The 24,516-nt window shown below is 36.9% G+C and overlaps 1 protein-coding gene across 5 annotated transcripts in view; it reads left to right on the top strand.

The window, feature by feature from the left end:
• SNI1 (negative regulator of systemic acquired resistance (SNI1)) overlaps nucleotides 1-24,516 on the top strand; it is a 212,568-nt gene that overhangs the window by 122,985 nt on the left and 65,067 nt on the right. For all 5 annotated transcript variants that reach the window (XR_016363806.1, XR_016363807.1, XM_089825098.1 and 2 more), the window contains exon 15: nucleotides 21,945-22,075. Coding sequence is in view for 3 of the 5 variants with exons in the window: in XM_089825098.1 (XP_089681224.1) it covers nucleotides 21,945-22,075 (131 nt within the window). In the remaining 2 variants the exon portion in view is untranslated. The remainder of the gene's footprint in view (nucleotides 1-21,944; nucleotides 22,076-24,516) is intronic.

The following is a 24,516-nucleotide window of genomic DNA, read 5'->3' as shown; positions in this document are numbered from 1 at the left end:
TGTTTTAGAGTGTGTTTGTCTGCTTTTGGTCTTTCAGTTTTGCTCAAACCCTTGCTTTCGCTTTTCCCTTCGATTCAGTATAGCTTAGGGCTTAATTGGGTTTGACTGTCAAAAGTTATAACTATTTAGGTGCCCAAAAAGTGTTACCTCTAGATGCAATTGCATATTTTAAAATATCATGTTATATTTTAATGTTTACATTAACTTATTTAAAAATATTACATTATATTACTTTATGTTATGTTTTTGAGTTACTTTATCACTTAAGTGACTATAAAGCACTCTATGTTATTTTTTCATTTTCAGTTGCTTTTTAAGTTTTTCACTTAAGTGACTAAATTAACTATATAGTTTGATTTAATTTTTGAGTTACTTTATGTTTTAATTTAAAAACATCTAAGTAAATATTACTTTTTGAATGATATTTACACATGATATATATGAAAATATTTAGTTTAAATTCTATTTTTGACCCAATAAAGTGTTATTTCCTCAAAAATCAATTAAACATGTGCTTAATTGATCATTTAAGTTATGTAAAGGCAATTTTCAAAACATTTGCATGTTTCCATGCCATGTATTGTGCAACATTCCTTTAAATAAGATGGAAACCTTCATTTTCCCATACTCAGGTTTTTCCCTAAATCCAAATTCGAAATTTGCATATAGGAAGCCAACCTGATGGTTGTCATGTTTGAGTCAAATACTGAAGGTATGTTTCATGTTCTAGATATTTTCATTTTTGTTTTGCTTCCTTTTTTAACTTTGTTTTTTCGAAAAGGTTAAGCATTCTTCTCCAAGAATGCAAGTGCATATTGCATCCATGTCACTTTCCACATATCCATGCAATGCATCACATCTTTCCGTATCCCACCAATTCATGTCAAAGCATAGTGCATCCATTTCACTTTCCACTTTTCCATGCAAATGCATCACATCTTGTATCCCACCAATTCATGTCAAAGCATATTGCATCCATTTCCTTCATATGCAATTACATATTGAGAGCAAATACATTTAATCTCATTCTCCATCCTCAATTACATATAATTCTATCCTTATATGCATTTACATATAAATCCATCCTTCGTACCCATTTACATGTAATTCCATCCTCCGAACCTAATTACATGTTTACACCAAGTCAGAATCAGAGAACCCGATTTTGGTAAAAGGTCACACAAACACCAAAGTAGTCATTTTCGCACATCTATATGCATCCCAACTTGCATTCTTGGCCATACCCACAAAAGCCTATCTTTGCCCACATGCAATCCTCCCTTGAGAGTCCGATTTTGGCCCCTTTTGCGCAAATACATATGCTTTCTGGTTCATTTCCAGCCATCATATGTGTTTCACAAGTATCTAATCCATACTTCAAACTCATCCCTCATGGATTCGTCATTGTAACTCAAATCAAAAAGTTTTCATGGATCCAATCTCATTGGAAGATGTTTTCATCTTCATATTATGACACACTTTCCAAGATATCTCAAAACTTCTTCAAAGAACAGAGACTTCTTGTCGAGAAGATATGTTTTGATCCTCAGGGAGGAGTAATTCATTTGGTCTCCATTTTACTAATGGTTGTCGGAGAACCTGAGTTCGTGTGGGATTGGGCCAAGCACTTTGCTTCATAAAAGAAAAAATAAAAGTTAAAGGTGCTGATGGAAAGTTATTCCGAGCTTACATCTGGACACCATCGAGAAGGTTTTCAAAGTGTCGGAGACTCTAGAATGTGTCAATCTACAAAGAAGAATTCATGGCAACTCAAACAAGAAAAAAGTTGATTGCATCAAGTTTTCAAATGACAACGAGCAATTCATGAAAGAGAGTTAGAGGCTATGAAAAGATGTGACACCATGATTATCAAGGTGAATGCAGTGACACAAAATACAAGAACTCGTGATCATGTGATCATTTGGGTTTGCATCATCAAGTTCAAGGCCTTTGGTAATCTACAAGATTGATTCATTCAGAATCAACAACCTCAACATTTTTCTTCAAGTGTTTTTCATGTTTGTAGATTGGAGAGGGTGTATTGCATGAATTTATGTAATTACATGTAATTTGATTTACATGTTCTTATGACATGTAATCCAATAATTTGTCTTACCTAGTTTGATTGGGTCAAAGTTGGTTGAATTGCTCCCACTTTTTCCTCCCCTTTTTTTCTCAACTTCTTAACCTATATAAAGGAGTGCCCCCTCATTGTAAAAATCATCTTTTGTTGTATGCAAGAAAGCTCTGCCAAACTTGTGCAAACATAACTTTGATTGTTTAGTACGAATTTAGGAGAGAAGTGAATAAAAGAAACAATTGGATTTTATGCTTTGACTAGAAGCAATTATGATAGAGCAAATTCAAAGTTTTTATTGTAGTTGGTGCCTATTGCGTTTGACTCATATTATTATTGTGTTTTCAATAATACAACATAGTGAGTTAAGAAGCAAGCAGAGCTGAAGCTTTGATTGGGAGCGGTTGTGGTAATACATAAACTAGAAGCTTTGACTATAGCTTGTGTTACTATCTCAAATTCACGAAAAATAGTGTAAAGACTTAGTAGAAGAACAATTTTTTCTTGTTTAAATAATAATAATAAATCATGACCGATTGGTCGTGACTCTTCAAAAACACCCTCCCACGATATGTATACCAAGAAATAATACGCAAAAGGGGAGATATACATAGACCACACAAATTCCGGTAGACATATCATTCTCGAGTATAAACATCTGATTCAGCCGTAAGAAACAATATTGGGAGCAGCATTCCAACGCAGCACAATATAGTTGGGTTCAAGAGAAGTATTCCAACAGAACACACCAATCTTGGGTCCATATTAAAATAATTGCCAATGCAATACACTCTGATTTGCGACCAAGATATACCCTACAAACGAATACTACCAAGATAGAAGACTGGGCTATATTAGTTTGTGGACCAGGTAGACGTCTTTCAACACAGAATACAAGTCTTGGGCAAGGAATGACAAAGTAGTTTCTAGCGGCAACAGGGATAGAGGAGAATAACGTAGCAAACTTCTGCTTAACCAATATAACAGATCGAGAGGGAACAATCAAGGGATTAAGAACAAATCAGTCCCCATCTATTGGAGCGAGCATCTAAATTGGAAGTGACACCAAACGACATCCTTTCTCATTTGGAACTGTAGACATATTCAACACGTTGCTATTGTAGGAACTAATCAGTCAGAGTTCCCCACCATAATATAAGTATTCCATTCAATTAAGGATATCAACGACAGGCCAACAAGGGATAAACAAGTCATTGCAAGTCATTAATCACAGACTGAAACAAACTTCATAAGGAAATAATAAAGAAAGATAGAAAATTAAAAACTCTTATAATTTCCTCTCAAGGATTAAGGAAAAGATCCTGGGATCTCTAAAGGGTTTCAATAGAAGCATTCTTGCTAGTGTGCCAAATTAAAGAAAGGCAGGGATTGAAAACCTCTGAAGGTCAGTATAATGGAAGCCACATGCATATGAAAGGATGGATATACTTAACAAGTTATCCATAAGGCCTAGCATGAGGGAAACCCCTTTCTAGGAAGGATGGGTAGGGCCCTACAGACTATCCATAAGGCTTGAAGTGAGGGGATACAGTGAGAAGATGGTACTTAGTGGGGTGCTGTTCTAATCTTTAGAGCCTCAGGAGGCACTCCCGTAGAAACTAAGTACCTGATCACAATACTTCTCCTCAAGAAGAGAAATAAGTAGTATATATATTCTTATTTTCTTGTATTCTAAATTCAGTAACTAGATCAATTCTAATAATTCTATATCTATCTATATAAGAATACTAACAACTGTTGCAAGTTCATAATCAAGAAAATCGAAAGGTACATTGAAGGAGAACAAGGGGACATTACAAATAGTTAGAATTTCCCTACTTTTGGAAGTCTTTGTGCCCCAATGGTAGAGGTTTTTCTTATAGAATAGATTAAAACTAAAAATAAGTTATAGAATAGAGAGTATCTACGTCTGGAAACCTTTGGGCCCCAATGGTAGTGATTTTTCTTATAAATTAGACTAATAGGACTTAGCCAAACCCATGCACTTTCAATTCGCCTTTGAGTTGGTGTTGGTTTGTCGGTATTACCTTTTCCAGCTAATAGATAGAAGGGTAGTTGGAGATTTCATCTTGCCCATTACTGACAACTTCTTGCTTACTTTGAGTTGAGCCATGGAACAGTGAGAGGGGGGACCCTTCCCTTTAAGGTAGGAGAGACTTTGTCTCATACCATGTGGCTGGTCTACCTATTTTGCGAATGAATTTTACCCAAACCGTCGGTTGCAAAATGACTACCCAACACCCATGACTGCCCAAGGAAAGAAACACATTAGTTCTTGTGTAGATGGTGTGGATGACTAGACCATGAGGACACAAGTTATCCAAAGCTTGGTGTCAACTTGTTGAATATTGAAAAGGTGAGCGCAAAGGAGGCATTAGTAGTCATCCGTGTGAACGTAAAGAAGGCCATGTACCTCGATCCCCGCACAGAGAAGGAAAGAGCATGTGTTGCTAAGGCTGACATAGAAAAATAAATGATAGCTAAGAGGATCGAGACACACAAAATGACAAGAACCCCACTATAGACAGAAGCTGAACATAATGTTTTTGCAGAAAATGATGTAGATGGAGGCTTTTGGTCGAACTTAAAGAACTCCTAAAGACAATGCCACAACTAGGCATGACCCTTCTAAACACTGTACTGGTTCCAAACCATAGGACACATTGTGCAGAACGTACAAAGTGTCCATCTACTCTTTGATAGATTTGATGTTGCTAGTTGTCAACAATTGGAGTCATTAGATGGTGGTAAAAATGGTTGTTCTCAATACCATTTCGACGGACACGATCATGGATGGAGGGTCTAGCATAAATGTGCTTCTTAAAGAAATATGAAAGTTGGGGAAATCTATACTATGGCCACCAACCTTCACCTGACATCAAGCTGAATGAGGCACTAATGGCACAAAGAGTAATGATCAACACTTAGCCATTTGTGTTGAACATTGTAGCGATTCCACTTAAGAGGAGCGAGTATAATGCAATCCTCAGGAGAGTGTGGTTGGTTGTAGATAAGGTGAACCATAATTGGAAATGAAACAATCTATTAATTGAGAAAGGTTAGAGAAATTTCACCATTGAATTCAGGACAGATAATGAGTGAGGACTTGGTGTCCCCCTCCAATCAGAGTCCAGAGGAGGTACCTTGGATAGAGATGAAGGGAAGGAATAGATGGAACCCAATGAGGTTTGTATCCTGGAATTGGAATTTTGCTCAATGAATGACCTAGAATCAATGAATGGCCTCTTCCATTGGTGAATAGAAGATTATGAACTATTCCATTGCAACATACTTTATGTGGATGAAGAGGTTGAGGACTTGTTCCCTCTAGCATACATAGAGTATATTGAAGAGGAGGCCTAAGTGAATGAGGCAGCAATACAACAGTTTGACACGACAAGGCCAATTTAGTATGACGAACCACAAAGTAACCAACCTTGGCGATGAGGCTAATGCATGAAACATCCTTGTCGCCAATGATTGGAATCCCATTTTGAAAGTAGCAGTATTCAAGATCTTTATGGAGTGTAAAGAGTTATTTCCTTGGATGTATAATCGATTTAAATGGAGTACCTTTGGAGCTATGCATGCACTACATTCCATTGGTACTTGGTGTTGTACCGGTATAGAGGAGATCGTACAAGATGAATAAGAACTATGCCACTTGAGTGAATGAGGGGATAGAACTAATGTTAGATGTGGGGTATTATTTTGAAAGTGGAAACAAGTGAATGGGTTTCTTACACAGTTATATCATTAACGAAGGTGAACCAAATTCCTATTTGTGTAGATTTCTAATACCTCAATGAATTCGCTGTGATAAACTATTTTCTGATTCCCTTCGCTAGTAACATCCTTGAAGAAGTGACAAGGAATGAAATTTATTCCTTCATGGATGGATTACAAATCAAATATCTATAGTGGAGGGGAATAAGTTGAAGACAATGTTCGTGGTGGAGGACGATGTTTACACATATAATAGGATGCCTTTTGGACTTTGTAATGCACCATCACTATTTTAGAGGATCATATTCCACATATTTGATAACATGTCTATTGGAAATTTCAAAGGCTTTGTGAATGATTGGTCAATCTTTAGTGCACAAGACACACACCTGGTGGCTCTTAAGGAGAGCATGGAAAGACGCAGGAGAGTGAGACTAGATTTGAACCCGAAGAAATACAGGTTTATGGTTGTAGAAGGGAAGCCACTGGGGCGTATTCTATGCAAGGAAGGATTGAAGACAAACGTGAACAAGGTACAAGTGATTTTGGAAAAGGAATCACCTACAAATATTACAAAGCTGAAGTCTTTCTTATGGCGCACAGGATATTACTAGATGTTCATAACTTTTTTTTCTCAAATATCATATCCATTAGACAATCTTACACATAAAGGAGAACCCTACACCTTGGGGATGATGCACGAGAAAGCATTCTAGGAGTTGAAGACACAACTATTAGGTGCACCAATATTAGCCTACCCAAATGGAGACAAAGAATTTAATGTTCATGTGGATGTGTTCAACTTTGTGATTGGAGTGACACTAGCGTAGGTGAGATATGATGGGATGGACTACCCAATCTATTTCACCAATAGGTTGCTATGTAGGGTCGAGAAAAATTACAACACAAAGAAGGGGGAGGCTCTCGAAATGGTATGGAGCGACACTGGCGTAGGTGAGATATGATGGGATGGACCACCCAATCTATTTTACCAATAGGTTGCCATGTAAGGTCGAGAAAAATTACAACACAATGAAGGGGGAGGCTCTCAAAATGGTGTACATTATTCAAAAAATTTGACACTACTTGTTAGCCACACCATTCACCTTCTTTGTGAACCACCAAGTTTGATGTATCATGTCAATAAATCTATAATACAAGGGAGACTAAGCTAGTGGTTGGTACTATTGGAGTAGTTTATGTACACCATTATAGTACGATCAAGAAAGAGTCATGTTATTACGATCCAACTCTCCCGCATCAAGTTTGGAGAATCACTGAAAGGAGTGAATGATGATTTCCTCTATGCACATCTGTTTCTTATTGCAATCTTACCAACGTGGTACACATGTATTGGTGAGTACTTATCCACATCCCAATTCCCGAGGTAAATGCCACTTGTAGAGAGAAGGAAATTGGTCCTTAGGAGTAGGAAGTTCCATGATCATTGTATTATTGTATTATATGGGACAAAACCAGACACTATGGAGGTGTGTCACGGAGGCAGAAGCCCCTAGTGTTCTGCGGGAGGTACATGCAAGTTCAGTTAACGAACACGTGTGATTTAAGACTACAAGGAGGCAGGTGCTACTTTCAAGTTTGTGGTTGCCCATGCTATACAACAATGCTAGAGAAAGCATCATAGGATTTAACACAAGCCAACGACTTAGAAAACCATTGAAGCGAGACTTGATGCCTTTGAATCCCTCATAGGCATAGGAGCTACTTAAGAGGTGGGAACTTGATTTCATCAGGCCACTGAAGGCTAACAAAGAAAGGGGATGCAAATACATTGCAATGGCAACAAAATACCTTACTAAGTGGGTGGAGGCACAGGCCCTATGGGAACAACTTTGCACTAAGTACAATGAGGTTCATTTATCAACAAATTATCACAAGGTGGTATTTTGATATAATTGGCAAGTGACTGAGGGGGCCACTTCGTGAATCATGTCATTCTCTTGCTCACCAAAATTTTCAAGATCATTCATTCCTTATTGAGTCTATATTGCCCACAAGCAAATGGTTATGGCTGAAGCCACAAATAAAATATTGATGTTTGTGATTTACAAATCATGTGGGTTGGAACAAGAAGATCGTGAAGAGAAGCTATAGTCATTACTTTGGGCCTACCACATGACGTACAAGGTAACTACTGGGAAGACAATATTTCAGTTGATGTATAGATAGGCAGTTGTCAACCTTGCAAAAATTATGGTTTCAAGCACGAGGATAGCAATTGAAAATAGACTGAGAGGTATGGAAAGCCTTCAAGAAAGGTTATATATCTTGAATAAATTGGATGAAAATAGACTGAGAGGTATGGAAAGCCTTCAAGAAAGGTTATATATCTTGAATAAATTGGATGAGCATCAGATGAAGGCATAGTGGGCAATGGAGGTAGTTCAATAGAGAAGGAAGCAAGTATGTTTCACTCCAAGAAAGCTCGTACTAAAATATAATGGAAGCAATGAGATAAAACCGGGAAAATTTAAAGTCGGGTGGCTTAGTCCATACAAGGTAAGAGAAGTCGGATAAAATAGGGCAATTAAGCTATGGACACTTGATGGAAGAGAGATTTTAGATGTGTTAAAAAGATGAAAGTTGAAGCCCTACCACAAAAGGTGAAGGCAAAAAGAAGGGCTACCCAAGGTAGTAGTCGGCCTTGCCCAAGGTGAAATAGATTAGGAATAATATTTAATAAAAAAAAAAAAGAAGATTTTTCCCTACAAAAATGAACTCTCCATAGAATAGCCACCGTATTGTAGACCTTGTACGATGGTCACTGTACGATGGGCCCAACAAACACCTTGCATGCAACAGGAGTCGACACACAAATGCAAATAAAAAACAGTGTACACAAACTTCGCCTAGTTGGATGATATGGTGCCCACAACCCAACGAGAAAGAACAAAGTCCACAATATAGTTTCAAGAAAGAAAGAAAGATTAAAGGGAATGACATCTGGTCATATCGTGTACTGAATATAAAATATGTTGGGCATATTTGAGGCAATTAAGTCATTATAGGTGTGGGAAGATTCATAGGAATTGATTTGGTTAGGCTTGTGTAGAAGATAAAGCCGATACAGTTAAAGGTTACCGTATGATGCTTGGAAACCTTAAAAGAAGTCGATGCACACATTGTTCAACATTATAAGAAGTAGAGGAATATGAAGCTACCGTGATGTTCACAATACAAACAACACAATAGGAACTCCATGCCGTGGTATCAAGTCGTCCATATGACAGTGCTATGATGACAAGTAAGGCCTTTGGTGGAATAAGGATTGCCTTCAGCTACACACCCTTGGCGGAAAAAGGTGAATTCGCGAACACGTTCTAGATGACAATCCATAGACAAGGCGTATGACAGTACTTTACCTTGAAGGGGAGCCATGACAAAGAAGGAAGGTCACACAATAACAAAAGGGTAGACAATAATTTTTGGGAGCCTATAGAGATTGAATCCGTTCGAGGAATGAGAGATATTCTATGCGTAGAAGAGAAGCAAAACGACAATGTCTTGAGGAATTCTAGAACAATTGAGGAAGTAGGTCACATGACACTTGCAACCTGAAGTGCACAACAAGACGACATAGGTGGAAGACACAAGTGTGCTGCTTATAAGGAGGGACACGGCTGTTTTTTCATACACTAACTGTTCTTCTCCATATTGCACAAAACGACAAATAAAAGAACCGTTATTGATTGACCCAAGTAAGAAGAAAGACTAGAAAAAAAAGTTAGAGTTAGACTCTTCTCATGAACGATCTTAGGAATGGTTTAGTCTATGATTCGATGTCCTTGCTAGCAAACTGGATGTACACGTTCCTTACCTTGTAGGATAGAACCTTCTATATGCTCCATTTTGTTATTGGACTGTTCTTGCATGCTATGTGAGTGTAGGTTCTTCCTAGTGAGTTGGAAGTGAAGTTGGAGGTTACCTTGGCACCTAGGGAGCCTTAAATATTTTATTGGAGACATTTGGATGTTGGTAGTACACCTGCAAGATAAAAGAGGAAACAAGTAGTGGTCTTAGAATTAGTGTTGGAGGAGGATGTGGGAAGTGGCATGAAGGCAACAATGAAGACTTCTAGCACATCCAGAGATAAGCAATAGATGGTCGGTGGTGGTAGGCGGAGGAAGAAGTTGTAGACTTGATAGTGTTGACTACACCCACATAGGTCCTCTTTGCTCGATCATTCCTTTCATATGCAACCCATTTGACTCCACGTGTGATGGTCGGGTTGATGACAGCCGTGCCTATTCTAGGGTTCAACTAGTGAAAGATGCCAATTAGTGTGCTACCAACAATCGAGCCAATTAGAGTTGTGGTAACTTTTGTAGTGGAGTGTACTGGAGGTATAGTTGTGGAAGAGTCTTTTGCAGCCCCAGTTGAGAAGCTAAGAGATTCGGTATTGCATGGTGAGGTAAAAGCAGTTGAGATGGTCCCCATGGAGATGATGGAGGTGGTTGAGGCTTAGGCCAAAGTAGTAAATGTTGCAGTGGTGGATCAATCAAGTGGGGCAAAGGTTAAGGTTATGATGGATAACACTCCAGAGATGGGTGGTGCTCCATTTGAGGCACACATGAGTGCTCAACTTAGTAGATTCTAGGTCACGCCTATAGCTTCTATTTGGGTGGCTGTCCTCTCTTCCTGACGCTGGGTACTTTCGGAGATAGTGGAGTTAGATAGAGAGAATTCACTAGCTCAACATATATAGGCAAGTATACCTATAGTTAGGCAGTTGGAGGAGAGTGCACTTGTGTTGCAGTCAACGGTGGCACCTAAGGAAGGCCTACTAGAACCTCCAAATGATCTTGATGACGTTGATCAATAGATTGATGAGTTGATGATAGAAGCCAGGTGTATAGCAACCTCCACCTAGTCACAAGGCGAAGAGGTGGCTGCAGAGCAGGTAGAAGTCTTGTTGGAGTTTGTCAGGATGGGTTGTAAAGAGAAGTTTCACCGATGTTTTGACTCTCGAGGTTGGTCAACCACAAAGACTCTTGAGATGATGGAAATTTGGGGCCGTTTAGATTGATGGATCCAAAATTTTTGGCAAAAATCAGGTGAAACGTGATGAGCTGCTCCATTTTGTACGAGTTGCAGTTACTGGCCTAAAGCTGAATGCTGAAATGACAAGAATAGATGGAGAGATCAGGGATCTGAAATACCAAAGAGTAGAGGAAAAAATGCTGGACATTGGACATCATGATTTTTACAGTGTTTTCCCGAGAAAGTTTGGAGATGCTTTACCTTTTACTACAGAGGTTTTGAAGAGGTTAGAAGAAACTATTTGTAAATGCTCAGGGCTTCAATTTCTATTAGAAAGAAAGAAAGCTATTTTGCATAGTGGAGACTTCGAAGAGAGTCATAACCAAAAGATAGATAAGCTGAGGCTTTTGGCAGAATCTCTTGTTGTTTCAACAACAAAGACAGAAAAGCAAATTGCAGTTAACAAGCATCAAAGGAGTAAGCTCTAAATTATCCTGTGGTGAACGCTAATGAAGTGACAGAAGTAGAGAAGGGATTGTTAGCTGAAATTGAAACACGTGATAAAAGGAGGGTTGAGCAAGAGGAAGAATTGAAAAAAGTAAATATTGCTGTAGCAGCTGTCAATAAGCGTTGTATCAATGCTCAAGAAGAGAAAGAACAATTTTTTGAAGCAAGTAGTCAAAATGTTTCTCACTTAAAGATGCAAGAAGATGAATTGATGAGGTCAGTGGCTCAACGCAAGATTGAATCTATTCTAGTGAATACATGGACAAATTTTCCGAAGGACACATGGATTGTACAATCCTCTCAAAGTTAGCAGAAAGAACAGGCGGTGAAGGATGATTTGGAGGAAGCCAATAGACAATTTTTTCTATTTTCCATTTCAAAATTGCCCGCATACAAGGAGGATTTAGATATTTTGCTTGATCAAATGACAGTATTTTCAAAAGCTATCAATGATATGTTTAATAAGAGATCACAATTTGACAAATCAAATGAATCTGATGTTTCTGATTGAAGAGAAGTACCTAGAAGCAGAGTTGCAGGCAATTACAATTTTTAGAACAGTTGAGAGCATGAAGACATAATTTCATGGACATGAAAGAAGTGGCTTTAGGAATGTTGAGGATGAAGGTAAAATGCTCAAGTGTTTTGGTATGATTGATCAAATGCGACAAAAAATTGAAGCTTTGTAGAGACCAATTCTAGAATTGGAGCTAGTGACTCCATCTACTAATGAGAAAGCATCAAAGAATACATCTGAAAGTTTGCAGTCATGTCAAACACCGAAAAGCATTGAAATGAGCGTTACAATATGGAGTTTATACAATTTGTGGAATGATGAAAGGCCGGGCCGCTTGAGTCGATGGATTTGAATCAATGATGCATTTCATATCATTGATATATCTGTTATGTTAATATAATGGTCGTAGTCAATAAACATATAGACTAGACTCGTTTAATGAATCGTTGGCAATTATTATAGATTAGGCTACATAATAAGTGGTCTATTGATATCAATATTTCCGATCCCTTCCGCTAGATAGATCAGTGATGTATAGTAATTTGTATTGAGTTTGGGCCGTCTATATTTGGACATTAATTATTGACTTCTATGCTTTGATTTAACATGTCTTGTTATCATATGCGCTTTCGGGCCACTGGAAATTATATCATCCATCTGATGATATTCATACTTCTTATAAGTTTGATGTCTTCACTAAGGTTGCCTTCCTATTTGATTATTTAGGTTGATATTAAGCAATTCTTATAGTCACGTATCTTAATGTTTCTCTGAGTATAGCGGTTTTTTGTTATTATAGTATTGATGATTATTGTCATTTATAATATATTGATTAAATATGAAGTAATATTATTTTATAATATCCAATTGGTTTACTGTATTATAATATTATAATTTAGATAATTAAGATATAATATTACATTATAATATTTCTTGATTATGTTATTAATTGTTATATTAATTATTTATTAATAATATAATATACTATTAGTATTTATTTTATTTTATCATTCTTTAATTATTTAATCTTATACTTAATACTTATAAGGTATTATCATTAAATTTGGCCTCCGGGAAAGGGGACATTACACTATCTCCTAGAATTCTTGGGAAAATCTTGGTTGGAATCCATCGAGGCCTAAGGCCTTGTTTGCCCCTATTTGGAAAACAACCTTCTTGGTCTCATCAAAGCTTATTGCTTTGATCACTTCCCGATTGTCCTCTACCTTGATTAATGAAGCTACATGGCTTAGAAACTCATTTCTGTCTTCCTCATTGTCCTCTATTTTCGTATTAAAATATCATTTATAATGGTAATTACTGTTTGGTTTTATTTCTTATGTGGTTACCACTTGGTGCCATCTTCTTTTGTAATCTCATTGATTTGGTTTTTGTTCCTATTTGCCAGCGTTTTCTTATGAAAATATTTCGTTTTTTTATCTTCTTCATTAAGCCATTATGCTTTGGTCTATTGTTTCCAATATATACCTTCCCTGTTTATGAGCTTTACTAGTTCCTCTTTGAGTTCCTTCTCTTTCTTGAAATTTGCATAAACCATTCTCCTTCTTGAAATTAGCATAAACCATCCCATTTTCAATCACCTCATTTAGTGCTCTCAATTCTCCTTCTACCCACTCTTTTTCTTTGAAGATATTTTTAAAACTATTTTGATTCCATTTTCTTAGACAATTCTTGATATTTTTATCTTCATTTTGAACTTAACCATTTTTGGTTTATCTCTGCATCTGACTTCTTCCCACCATTTTAAAACTAGGTTAGGAAGGCTTTTGTCTTTGAGCCACATATTTTCGAAGCGGAATGGGGATCACCCCACGTGTTTCCTCTGATATAGGGTCAATTGAATTGGGAAATTGTCTAATCGAACAAATGGCAGTTGCAAGATTCAAAGGAGTTTGTTCCATCATCTCATCTTTCACTGATGAAAACTTGTTTGAGCTTTTTTGCTATGCTGGTGAAGCCTCTTCTTTTGTTAGTTCATGCGTATTTCCCATTGTTACATTGGAAAGGGGGTGCAGCGGTGTGGGGGGACGTTGAGACAAGTTTCGGGTGCAGGAAAAAAGGACCTCAATTTGGGGATGGGGGGGATGGTGAAGGTGCAAGGGGGGGGGGGGGGGGAGGGTGGGGAGGTTGTGTAGTATACATATATGACTTGAAATGCTAATTATGAAATGATACTTCAATAGAACATACCAAATATAGTTCAACAATGAATATGTAAAATTGAAATGTGATTGACAAACCGCAAGTTCAAACTTCAAAATTCATAACAAACAACCATTGAACTTAGTAACATACTCATAGTAAGTTGTATCATAAGTAACATTAAAGTTTTAGACATAATGATAATGATAAATATAAAATCTGAATCATGCATAGTACCATGTCAGTCAACCATTGACTATCAAATGATAAAGATGATAGATTCAAAATTCATTGTTCAAATTATAAATATGATTTATCATAAAGATCAAGATTATCATGATTACCATGAGTAGAGTAGCATGAAACAATGTGTCATGGCCACATCAAAGTGAGAATAATACCACAATCTACAAAATGTCAATAATGAGAATATAAGGGTGGGAGCTCTCTAATCATTCCCTAAACCAAAGTCGTCATCACTAGAACTACTAGATTCCTCATGGGTAAGATAATATTAATAGACTTAAAAAACATTGACTTTTCAACGTAGGTAGATGCACCTTGTGTCCCTTGGAAGCACCCAACACGCACTCATGCACCCAGCTGCGCACCTGAGTGCACCCTCGCCCCCACTTACCCGCTGGGTGCGTTGAATAATGCGGTGTTGCTTAGATGACGGTGACGGGGTGCAGGTGCACGATAAACCCACACCCAAGACGTATGTGCACTTAGTGTGCCAAGGTTTTGCTCTGGGTGCATGCACTCGGGTTAACACTGGTATTTGCCATTTTTTGTTCATTGTTCAAATTATAAATATGATTTATCATAATGATCAAGATTCTTGTGATTACCATGAGTAGAGTAGCATGAAACAATGTATCATGGCCATATCGAAGTGAGTATAATACTACAATCTACAAAATGTCAATATTGACAATGTAAGGGTGGGAGCTCTCTAATCATCCCCTAAACTGAAGTCGTCATCACTAGAACTACTAGATTCCTCATGGGTAAGATAATGTTAAAAGACTAAAAATATATTGACTTTTCAATGTAGGCAGATGCACCCTATGTGTCCCTTGGAAGCATCCAACATGCACTCGTGCACCCACCCCTACACCCGAGATGCACCCTCGCCCCCACTTATCCGCTGGGTGCACCGAACGGTGCAGTGTCACTTAGACGACGGTGACAGAGTGTAGGTGCACAACGTACCTACACCCAAGACGTACGCGCATTCCGTGTGCCAAGGTTTTACTCTGGGTGCATGCACCCGGGTAACACTGGTATTTGCCATTTTTTGTCACAATTTCCCTTAGGTTGTTGGTATGCATCGATTCATGGAAGTCTACTTGTATTCTGGAAGCCCCTTGTAATCCTCCATGCCTCTCTGTGTTATCTAATGTAGTGTTAAAGTCTCTACCAATACTAGTTGAGAGCTTCCTGTGTTGGTCTAACCAACATTTGAGCTCCCTCCAAATAATTCTTTTAGCAAGTATGGATATTGGCCTATACACATTCATCAACTGGAATTCTTTGTTTGTGCTTAGAATTTTTTTGACAGTCATCCAATATTGTTTGTTTTCTATTAGCATTCAATTGTTATGGGGTGTTATGGTATTTCCAAACCACCTATAGGCTCCAATAGCTTTGATAAACATTCCTTTCCATTTTTTTCACCCTTTCATATGCTTCTCTCCCTCACATTTATCCCATTTTGTTTCTTGTATTAATATTATGTCTACCCTTCTTTGATCAATTTGATGCCTCATAAGATGCCATTTGCTAGGGGAATTCAAGCCTCGAGCAATCCATGTTATGATTTTCATTGTCCCTCAAGAAGTGGGCATTTCATGTTCCCATTACTAGTTTGTCTGCGTTGGTTCTGTGTTCTCATTAAGCTGGTTTACTGTGAATAGAATGCATTTGTTCCATAGCCAATTCCATTGCAATGGTGCTCATGTTGTTGACTCCACCTCATCCTTTGAATCAGAGTAATTCAAAGCCCTTCCTCTTCTTTAGTTGCCTTCTCTTGGTCACATGGTAGGAATTCCTAACTTTTGCATTTGGGGAAATTTTGGTTGGGTTGGTAGGAGCTTTCTACAAATGAACTTCCTCATCTAGATTCTTCTCCTGGTCCTTTCCTGTTCAATATCATAATCCACCGGGGTGTAGTGTTTGATTAGAGGAATGTTTTGCTCAATTTGGGTCAGTGATGTAGGTTTTATTCTTTCTTCTGTTGGGGATTTGGCTTGTTCACCTATTACCATAATTTCATTGCCTTTAATTCATTGGTATTTACTGATTCTTGCTCTATTTTGTCCTCCCTACTGTAACAACCTGATAACTCTTCATTCCATCGGTTTGAACGTTTGTCCTTTTTTCTTGACAGTCTTTGTGTTCATGCCCCCCATTCCGATTGCGTCTTAATCTCTTTTGGGATTTGATTAAAGGGGGATATTCTAATGTAGAATCTGGTGTAATCTCCCCATGTTTCATCTACAATGATACCATCTATTTCCAATATATCTCCCAACCCTTTGGCGATATCTTTGAGTAGTTCTCTATCCCAATATTGTGCCGTGAAATCATATAGTCTGATCCAAATTGCTTATTTCCCTAAATTTGAATTTCCATGGACTGAAATTCAGTACCCATCTTGTAACAAATGGATTTTCATAACAAAATAAATGTGATCTAGAAAGAGTTTTCCTTTACTAATTATTGAACACAATATATTGAATTCCTTTTCATGAGACATTAACTGCTTTTAACTACCAACGATTAATTGAGATAACAAAACTCAACTGAAATAACTATAATTATGATAAACTGAAGTAACTATAATAACGATCAACTGAAATAACTCTAACAATGATCATCTGAAATAACTATAATAATGATCAACTGAAATGACTATAACAACGATCAACTATAATAACTGAAATAACGATTTACTATCTTTCCTTGCATACAAGTAAAGTAAATGCATAACGTGAAATGGAAAGAACATACAAGAAGTATCTGGTGAGTCTTTAATGGGTTGTGTAAACCTCGACTTTCGGTAAGAGGAGAAGCATTGACGTAGGCTTAACCTCCGAACCTCAAACCATATTCATCCCCACACAATCTATTGAATAGAAAGGCCATCCCTACCCTAGGATTAGGCTTGGGATACTTTTAGTCCAGCCACATGAGCATTTTGGTGTTTAGAATGTCCTCACAGTTATGGACGAAAATGTTTGAATAATTGACACTACTGACATTAAGTGATCGTAGATGGCTAACATGCCTTTAACTACCTTGGCCAAGGTTTTCTGATGGGTTCAATGACCTGATCATCACTAGTCGACTTGACAATAGGGAAACAATAGTATGAACAACCATGAGCTATTAAATGAAATTTAGATTTGTTATGTCACGTCTGACTTATTTTCATGTTTTTGCAGATTCCATCTCACCTATTCACCTTTTCCATGGCTATAGAACCGGTGAGTCCCAAGTGTTTGAATTTGAGAGCAATCGGCTTTGTTTGTTGATCCTCAACTGATATAAGAATATTATATGTTTCCAGCGTATCACATTCTGTGATCTGAGAAATGTAACTTTAAGACTTGCAGAATAAATATCATTTGATTCTGACTTTCAGAATAAATATCATTTGATTCTAACTTTCAACAACATAAATAAAATATGATATCATGTCATGGATACTTGGCTTTTATTCATCATAAACAGTTCTGTCCTAGAGAGGGACTAACCCATGATATTTTAAACAAAGATGATTTGTATCATAATCTAGAATTGTATCTTACTGCTATAATATTCAAGATGCAGTAATATCTGATAATAAAACATATTGCAATGTCTGGGATATGGACAACCACATAACCTGGTAAAATCTAGAAGTAAAATGGAGTCTTGCTGGACGCTAATAATCAGCTTCTTCACGGAATAAATCTTCAGGCAGAAATCTCAGTGTGATTATCAATCACGTCTTCAACAAAATATCAAAAGGCAAATCATTGGAAGGAAAATGCAATAGTTATTAGGTGATATGTCAAAAAGAAATCGGGTGCTATGTGAAAAAGGAAACGGGTGATATGTTATTACTCTTGGTCTCTCTTGGCTTCATAATATACGTATTTGAAATCTCTTTGGCTTCCAAGAAGCCGTAACTTATAAAGAAGAGACTTGGCTCTTGATCGCCAATAAAATTTGCCAAATGTGGATTTTGGTTTTTAGCAAGAAATTGAATAAATACGGAAAAAGATTTGAAGGTTATAAATCAAGGATAATTATAATATATATGTCTACTTGCACGTAGATGTACTTATGAGGTGGCATCATATTATTTATAAAAATAATATTATGGTGTCACTTTTATTCCTATATCTATGTGCACATACATAGGTTTACATTATAATGATGTGGTGGAAAAATAATCAAAAACCATTTGAGGTACACATTATCTTTAATTAAAATAATTAATGTTTTAAATGTTTATTTAATAGCTCATGCAGGTCCATTGATTGTATCCTGATGTTCAAGTCGCTAGGTCCTTACCATGGCAATTAGAGGTCACACCTGTCAACCTGATAATTGGACTAAGCTAGTATCCCATTCCGTTGATCCTATTTAGCAATGCTTTTGCCCTTCATCTTCTCTTGCAATCACCCGTGCAATATTTCCACGATAATAGCAAGTTCCATAATAATTCCATAAGAAATTTTAGTATAGATAAAGAATTTAATTATTAACCATAATTCCAAAATCAAGCAATTGCTAATCATCACATGACAAATAATAGATAACGGCCATCTTCATTAAAAAATTAACATAATGAATACAACGGATGTATTTAACCACCCTATTGACATGATTATGAAAGAAAATTCATTCAAACTAACGGCTATAAATAAATTTAAAATTAGGTCAAAATTTGGGATGTAAGACATCTGTCCAATAGTAGGAGATGCCCATCCAAATGTTGGCTTCCTTGTTGTAAGATCTCTGCTCTGTAAAGTATAGAGCATAAATTTATTAGAAGGAAATTGTTTGGCAATTTGTGGAGTTGGAAGTCACTTCCCCATTTTGTGTTCAACCACTGATCCAATATGTGTGTTTCAATGGAACTCACACTCCATTTCAAAATTAGCCCAGTGTTGTGGTATTTGTCAATTGAATTTTTGATGTGTTCTTGCCTAAGCTTAATAGGGACACAATTTGGAAGGACTGACTTACCCAGATTATCCAGATGCTTCTTTGGTTCTTTCGTGTGTTTGAGGATCCCCAGTTACGGGGTTTGAGGGTCTGGTCTTGCTTGATTTTTCTTTTGCAAATTGTTTGAGGAATCCGCATTTTAATTGTATTGCCCATACTTTCTTTGATTACACCTAGGTTTTCTGCTTGTGCCACAATGATTGAATCACTATTTTTGTTTTGTTTTCAGTTAGGGGTTCTCCTATTCCTGTTTCTCTAGGGATGTTATTTCCTGCACTGTCTGTGTTGATTATTCCAAGCTTTGTTGATCCATCTTCCTAACTCAAACACCCAATGCGGCCTATTTTGAGTTGACTCATCTTCTGCTTGGTTCCCAGATGCTTTCCATTTATTGAAGATCTTGCTTCTGAATTCCTGCATTGGTATTTCCCGATCCATTTCGTCTTCTCACTTCTTTGTTTGTCCTCGTTCCACCTCAAATCAACGCTGCTAATGTGGTACCTCTATTTCTATTGCCATCGAGGTTCGCGCCTCTACTCTGCTGCTTAGTTGTGAATCCCTGCTTGCACCATTTTTTCCTTTTACTTTTATAGTTATTTGATAATTTATTATTATTTTTTAACTGTAACCATAATATTTAGATTATAAAATATAGATATATATTTTTATTTATCTATTTTTTTTTCTATCAGTATTGGTCATTATCAATACTTGTGTGAGAAAGGGGACATTACAATCACTGTCTGCAAAACAACCATTCTGCTTATAGAGATTCAAGACATATCTGGTGTCCTTCAATTTTGATTGGAAATATGCTGTCTGATTAGAGTAGTGACATAATCTGATCAATCATATAAAGGAGATTTTGACTTATAGAAAACCCAAGTGCAGACTAATAGAAAACTCATCCAAGCTAGGTACAAGGAGACATTACAGGGCATGAGGTAGCTAGATTACAATGTCTATTATTATGTTTTGATAACATCAGTTATCTGACTATGTAGAATTGTTTTTACTAAGTGGGTGTTGGCTTCAGGTATTTATAAGCTTCGGCTTGTTCATGGTTGTGTTCCCCTTGGCAACTGTCAGGTCCTTTAAGTAGGTTGTGTATCATCAAGGGAAATAGAATGATCTTGTCAGATCCACTCCAATCCTTGGCTGCCCATCTCTGGTCTTCTTTTATAATAATACATGTGTAAATAATGATATATTTTGCTCTTGTACTTGATATGCATTGTCATCTCTGTTATTAATTTACATATTCATTTTATTAGAGATCTGTAAGCAACCATCACTGAGCTAAAATTAAGGTATAGGAGATCTTGAAAACTCTTAATATCTATATCCAATATTGTATCTGGTTCCATGCCATTTTGGTAAAATAGTCTGAAAGTAAATAGGTAGGCAAAAATAAGTTCAGGACAGGTTAAATGTTTGAGATTGTTTAGTAATTTTTAGGATTGACAGAGATATTATTGTGCTGGCCCTGGATATTTAAGAAACCTAGTCTATGGAATCACAGGCCCAGTTCTTGGCTCACTGAAGGTTCCTTGAGTCCAGGCGTGAGAGCCTACATTGACCATTAGACTGGCTCAGAACTTTGCTATCCACCATCAGCATCTAAGCCCAGGTTTTAGACTTTAGGTTGAGGTTGCAGTTTTGTTTACATGGGGGATTGAATAAGCGCTTCCAGTCTCATAGGACAGTCTTGACTGTGATGTGTTCTGGGATCTCGTATTCAGACCTTAGACTAGTGCACAGAACCCACAATATGTCCTTGCAGATGTTATGCCCTCCTCTACTTTGTTTGATCTTTTGTAGCAGTGACCTGATCCTTCATATTCCTATCACAGTCCAGCACTGAAGAGGAGATCTGATTCAACTAAACTCTAAGTCGCTCCCCGTCCTGGAGCAAGATGGCAGGTCAGTGAGGGATGGAAAATCTATATAGTGAATAGGTCCTAAAGAGCTTCCTCTCAATGCTCTGAATGCAGGTTTCAATTGTCCAGATCTCCATCAAATGATTGAATAAACGGATTATGTAACTCAGAATGTAAAATGGAACTAAGGATGGTTAGGTTTTTGTCCAATTTCCTTACACCTGCCAAGTTTTTGTTCTATGGGCACTGCTGCTTGAAAATTTCCTTAAAAAACTTTCATGATGAACACCAAAAGACTTCTTATAGCATATAAATAGCTGTTTACTAGATAGAGTGCATGAACTCAGCATTTTGCCAAATTTGAATTCAGGCTTTATCGCTAACTCTTTTTGAAATTTAATTTTGTTTAATCTAATATATTTTTATATTAATATCTTTATGAAGTACTAATTTATTATATACAAAAGTTTTGTTTAAAAAATACTTTTGGAAGCAGAATGTTAATTTTTGGCCCTAGGAAAAAAGAGAGGTGACAGTTACAAAAAAGTGTCAAAAATAAAAAGATTCAACATTTACTTAAGTTGATGATTGATCTGTTGTTGGATCATGTTCTAGAACCTCCTTTGTTGGTTTTTGATTTTCGTGAGTAGTGTTCTTTATTTATTTGAATAAAAATCAGTCTTGGATCATTAGTATGAACATTTGCATCATTCTAAAGCAGGTTAAGTTGTTCCAGATAATGTGTCTGGCACATGGAATTGATTAGGAATTTATGTTTACAGAGATTATTGCTTGGTTCAGCAGTGCTTATTTTATGTGCTTTTTCCAGGCTTATTTTTCACTACACCAAGGTATCTGTTCTTCTTCTCATGTCAAAGATAATGCGGGAAAAGGGACATTACTCAAGCAAGCCTGCAAATCATTCATAACTTCTTTCAGAAATCTTAAAAGCGTATATAAGTGAGTATGTTATTACTGTTCTGGAAGACAATGAGATTAGCAGTGGATTCTGATAATGCTTTGCAATGTGAAAAATACAGAATCCATTTTTTTCATATTGCAACTAAAAGTTATAAATTAAAATTTACCTAAGATTATAATTGTTCTCTTCCACATTATGTCCTTTTCTATTCCTTATAATTGTATAAATTTGGTTTGTGCATTAAGAGAGCTATTTCTTTTTGTTGATTTGGAAGCATTTGGTTTTTATATTTTTTGACATGCTCTTCTGCATCTTTCCGTTTCTATGTAAATGGAAAGTGTGAATGTTAATAATATGGAACCATAAAAAGTTCTTTATCCGTGATTAAGTGATTTTCATTAAAGAAGTGGTCAATACTGATTACAGACGTGCCTTTATTGGAAACATATTTGAATGGTGTTAGCAGCTGATTACCAAAAAGTTTTAAACAAAGTCCCTAAAGTGCATCTGTTCATGTCTTTTTTTCCTATTCTCATATGATCAGTGCTTTTTGTATGACTTATTTATATGTGCACATGCTTGCTATCTAGCCAGCTAAACTTGTGGACCCCTGTTATGGCAGTTTGCATGTATGTCATTTTGCTGGATTTTAATATTTTATCTTAGAAATTTGAAATCTGTTGAGCATTTAATATTCTTTTGCAGCATATTCATTCTCTAATGGAAAACTCTGTTGTAGGGCGTGGCTTCCCCCCATAACCCCTCATACCCATATAGGTTCGGTTTGGGGTTTACTGAGGGTCTACCGTGGGCACCCTCTGTTTGCAGGTGAACCTTGGGTGGATTTGGGTAAATCCAGGCTAGACCCAAGGCCACCGAAAAGATGAAGCAAAAAAATCAATTTTTAAAAACTTTTTTATAAACAAGAGAGTGCAAAATACCTAATTTTACAAGTGATAAAATTGTAAAAGTGGCGGTGCCCTTCAATCTTCCTTGGGGGTGTTGCCCTCAACTCAATTCAGGTCTCTTTTCCCAAAACCCCACTATTTTCCACCACCCACACTTGGTCCTTGCTTCTCTTGGTTGAGTGCAACTGATTGGGTGCAAAAGAAGTTGAGGATTAACACTTGGTCGTTGCTTCTCTTGTTTGAGTGCAACTGATTGGGTGCAAAAGAAGTTGAATATTCAATGTTTTTGGAATTTCGTTTAAAATATGGTGGTGATGAGAAATTGGGAATGACTCTTTAGATGAGGCAGCTTGTACATATGTAATAGCTAGTGGAAGTGGCATTGAACTCATCGTGTTTCAAATAAAATTGAACATAATGTCAACGTTGATGCTCTTGATGAGGAGCAATAGAAGATATTATTGAATATTGATTATAATATTTATTGTGTATTGACATTTGACAAATCACTCAATTTGATTTTATGAGCATTTGTTACCATTTTAATTCCTCCCTTTCAATGAGACACGGAACTGAACATTTATAGTAAAATCATTCTTCAAAGTATGACGGGAAGCTCCCTTTTAGAAAAGTGAAGGAAGTGATATATGTCCTAACACAACAATTTGCAAAACTTAGAACCTACTAGATATCAAACATACAATACAAAACAAAATACAATTTGTAATAATCTGAACTTAAATTGCTAATCAAAATGCTGAATGTATAGCTGAGAAGAATTTTGTCAAACAGCTCTCAGACAACCAGGGTATGCTCTGATACCACTGTAATAAACTCACTAAATTTCCAACCGCTGCATTAAGAGCTATAACTGGAGTATTTCATCAAACAGTTGTCATACACTCTCTAATACTTAAGAAAATATACATTTCAGAATGATCTATTCCATTTGTTTTCCTTTGAATCCAATGCTAAGAGTGGATAGAATTAATCATTAACACCTAAATATAGAACCAGGACAAACAGCTGAGATTAACATTTAGTATGCAAAACACATTAAAAACAGTAACACCAAAGTCATTCACATTATTTAGCAAAGCAGAGTGATACGTAATCTGGCCTGGGCAACTTCAATGATGAACAGAGAGAAGGTAAATAACAGACTGAGTTTAATGGTGGGCGTTAGAAGATTGGACTGAAGTATTGAACCCGTGACCAATGCTGGAGTTTCCACAGCTCCTCTTTGTGTTATTCCGTCTGCCACTTGATTTATGGAGTTAGCCGACACCCGTGAGTGGTGAGAGAAGGCCAATGCTGCGGCCAATCTGAACGCTGACTATCCTTGTCAATGACGGATTCCAACTCACATAGCTTCCTGCTGGGTGAAGGTTTCAGATGCTTACAACTGGAGGATATTCGCCTCTCTTGATTCCTTGTGACCTCGTAACGTCCAGGCGATGACCTGCCCCTAACAAGGATGTATTGCTTCTTCCGGCCTCACAGTATTGCCGTCTAGTCATAGTATGCTGAGGGAAGCCCACTACGGATCAGTGGTGCTTGGAATGCCGTCT

This window comes from Cupressus sempervirens, chromosome 4 (genome assembly GCF_028749045.1).
Source record: "Cupressus sempervirens isolate cs-2001-9-10 chromosome 4, ASM2874904v1, whole genome shotgun sequence".
In the NCBI taxonomy this organism is placed as follows: domain Eukaryota; kingdom Viridiplantae; phylum Streptophyta; class Pinopsida; order Cupressales; family Cupressaceae; genus Cupressus; species Cupressus sempervirens.
This window is presented reverse-complemented; position numbering and strand designations above follow the sequence as displayed.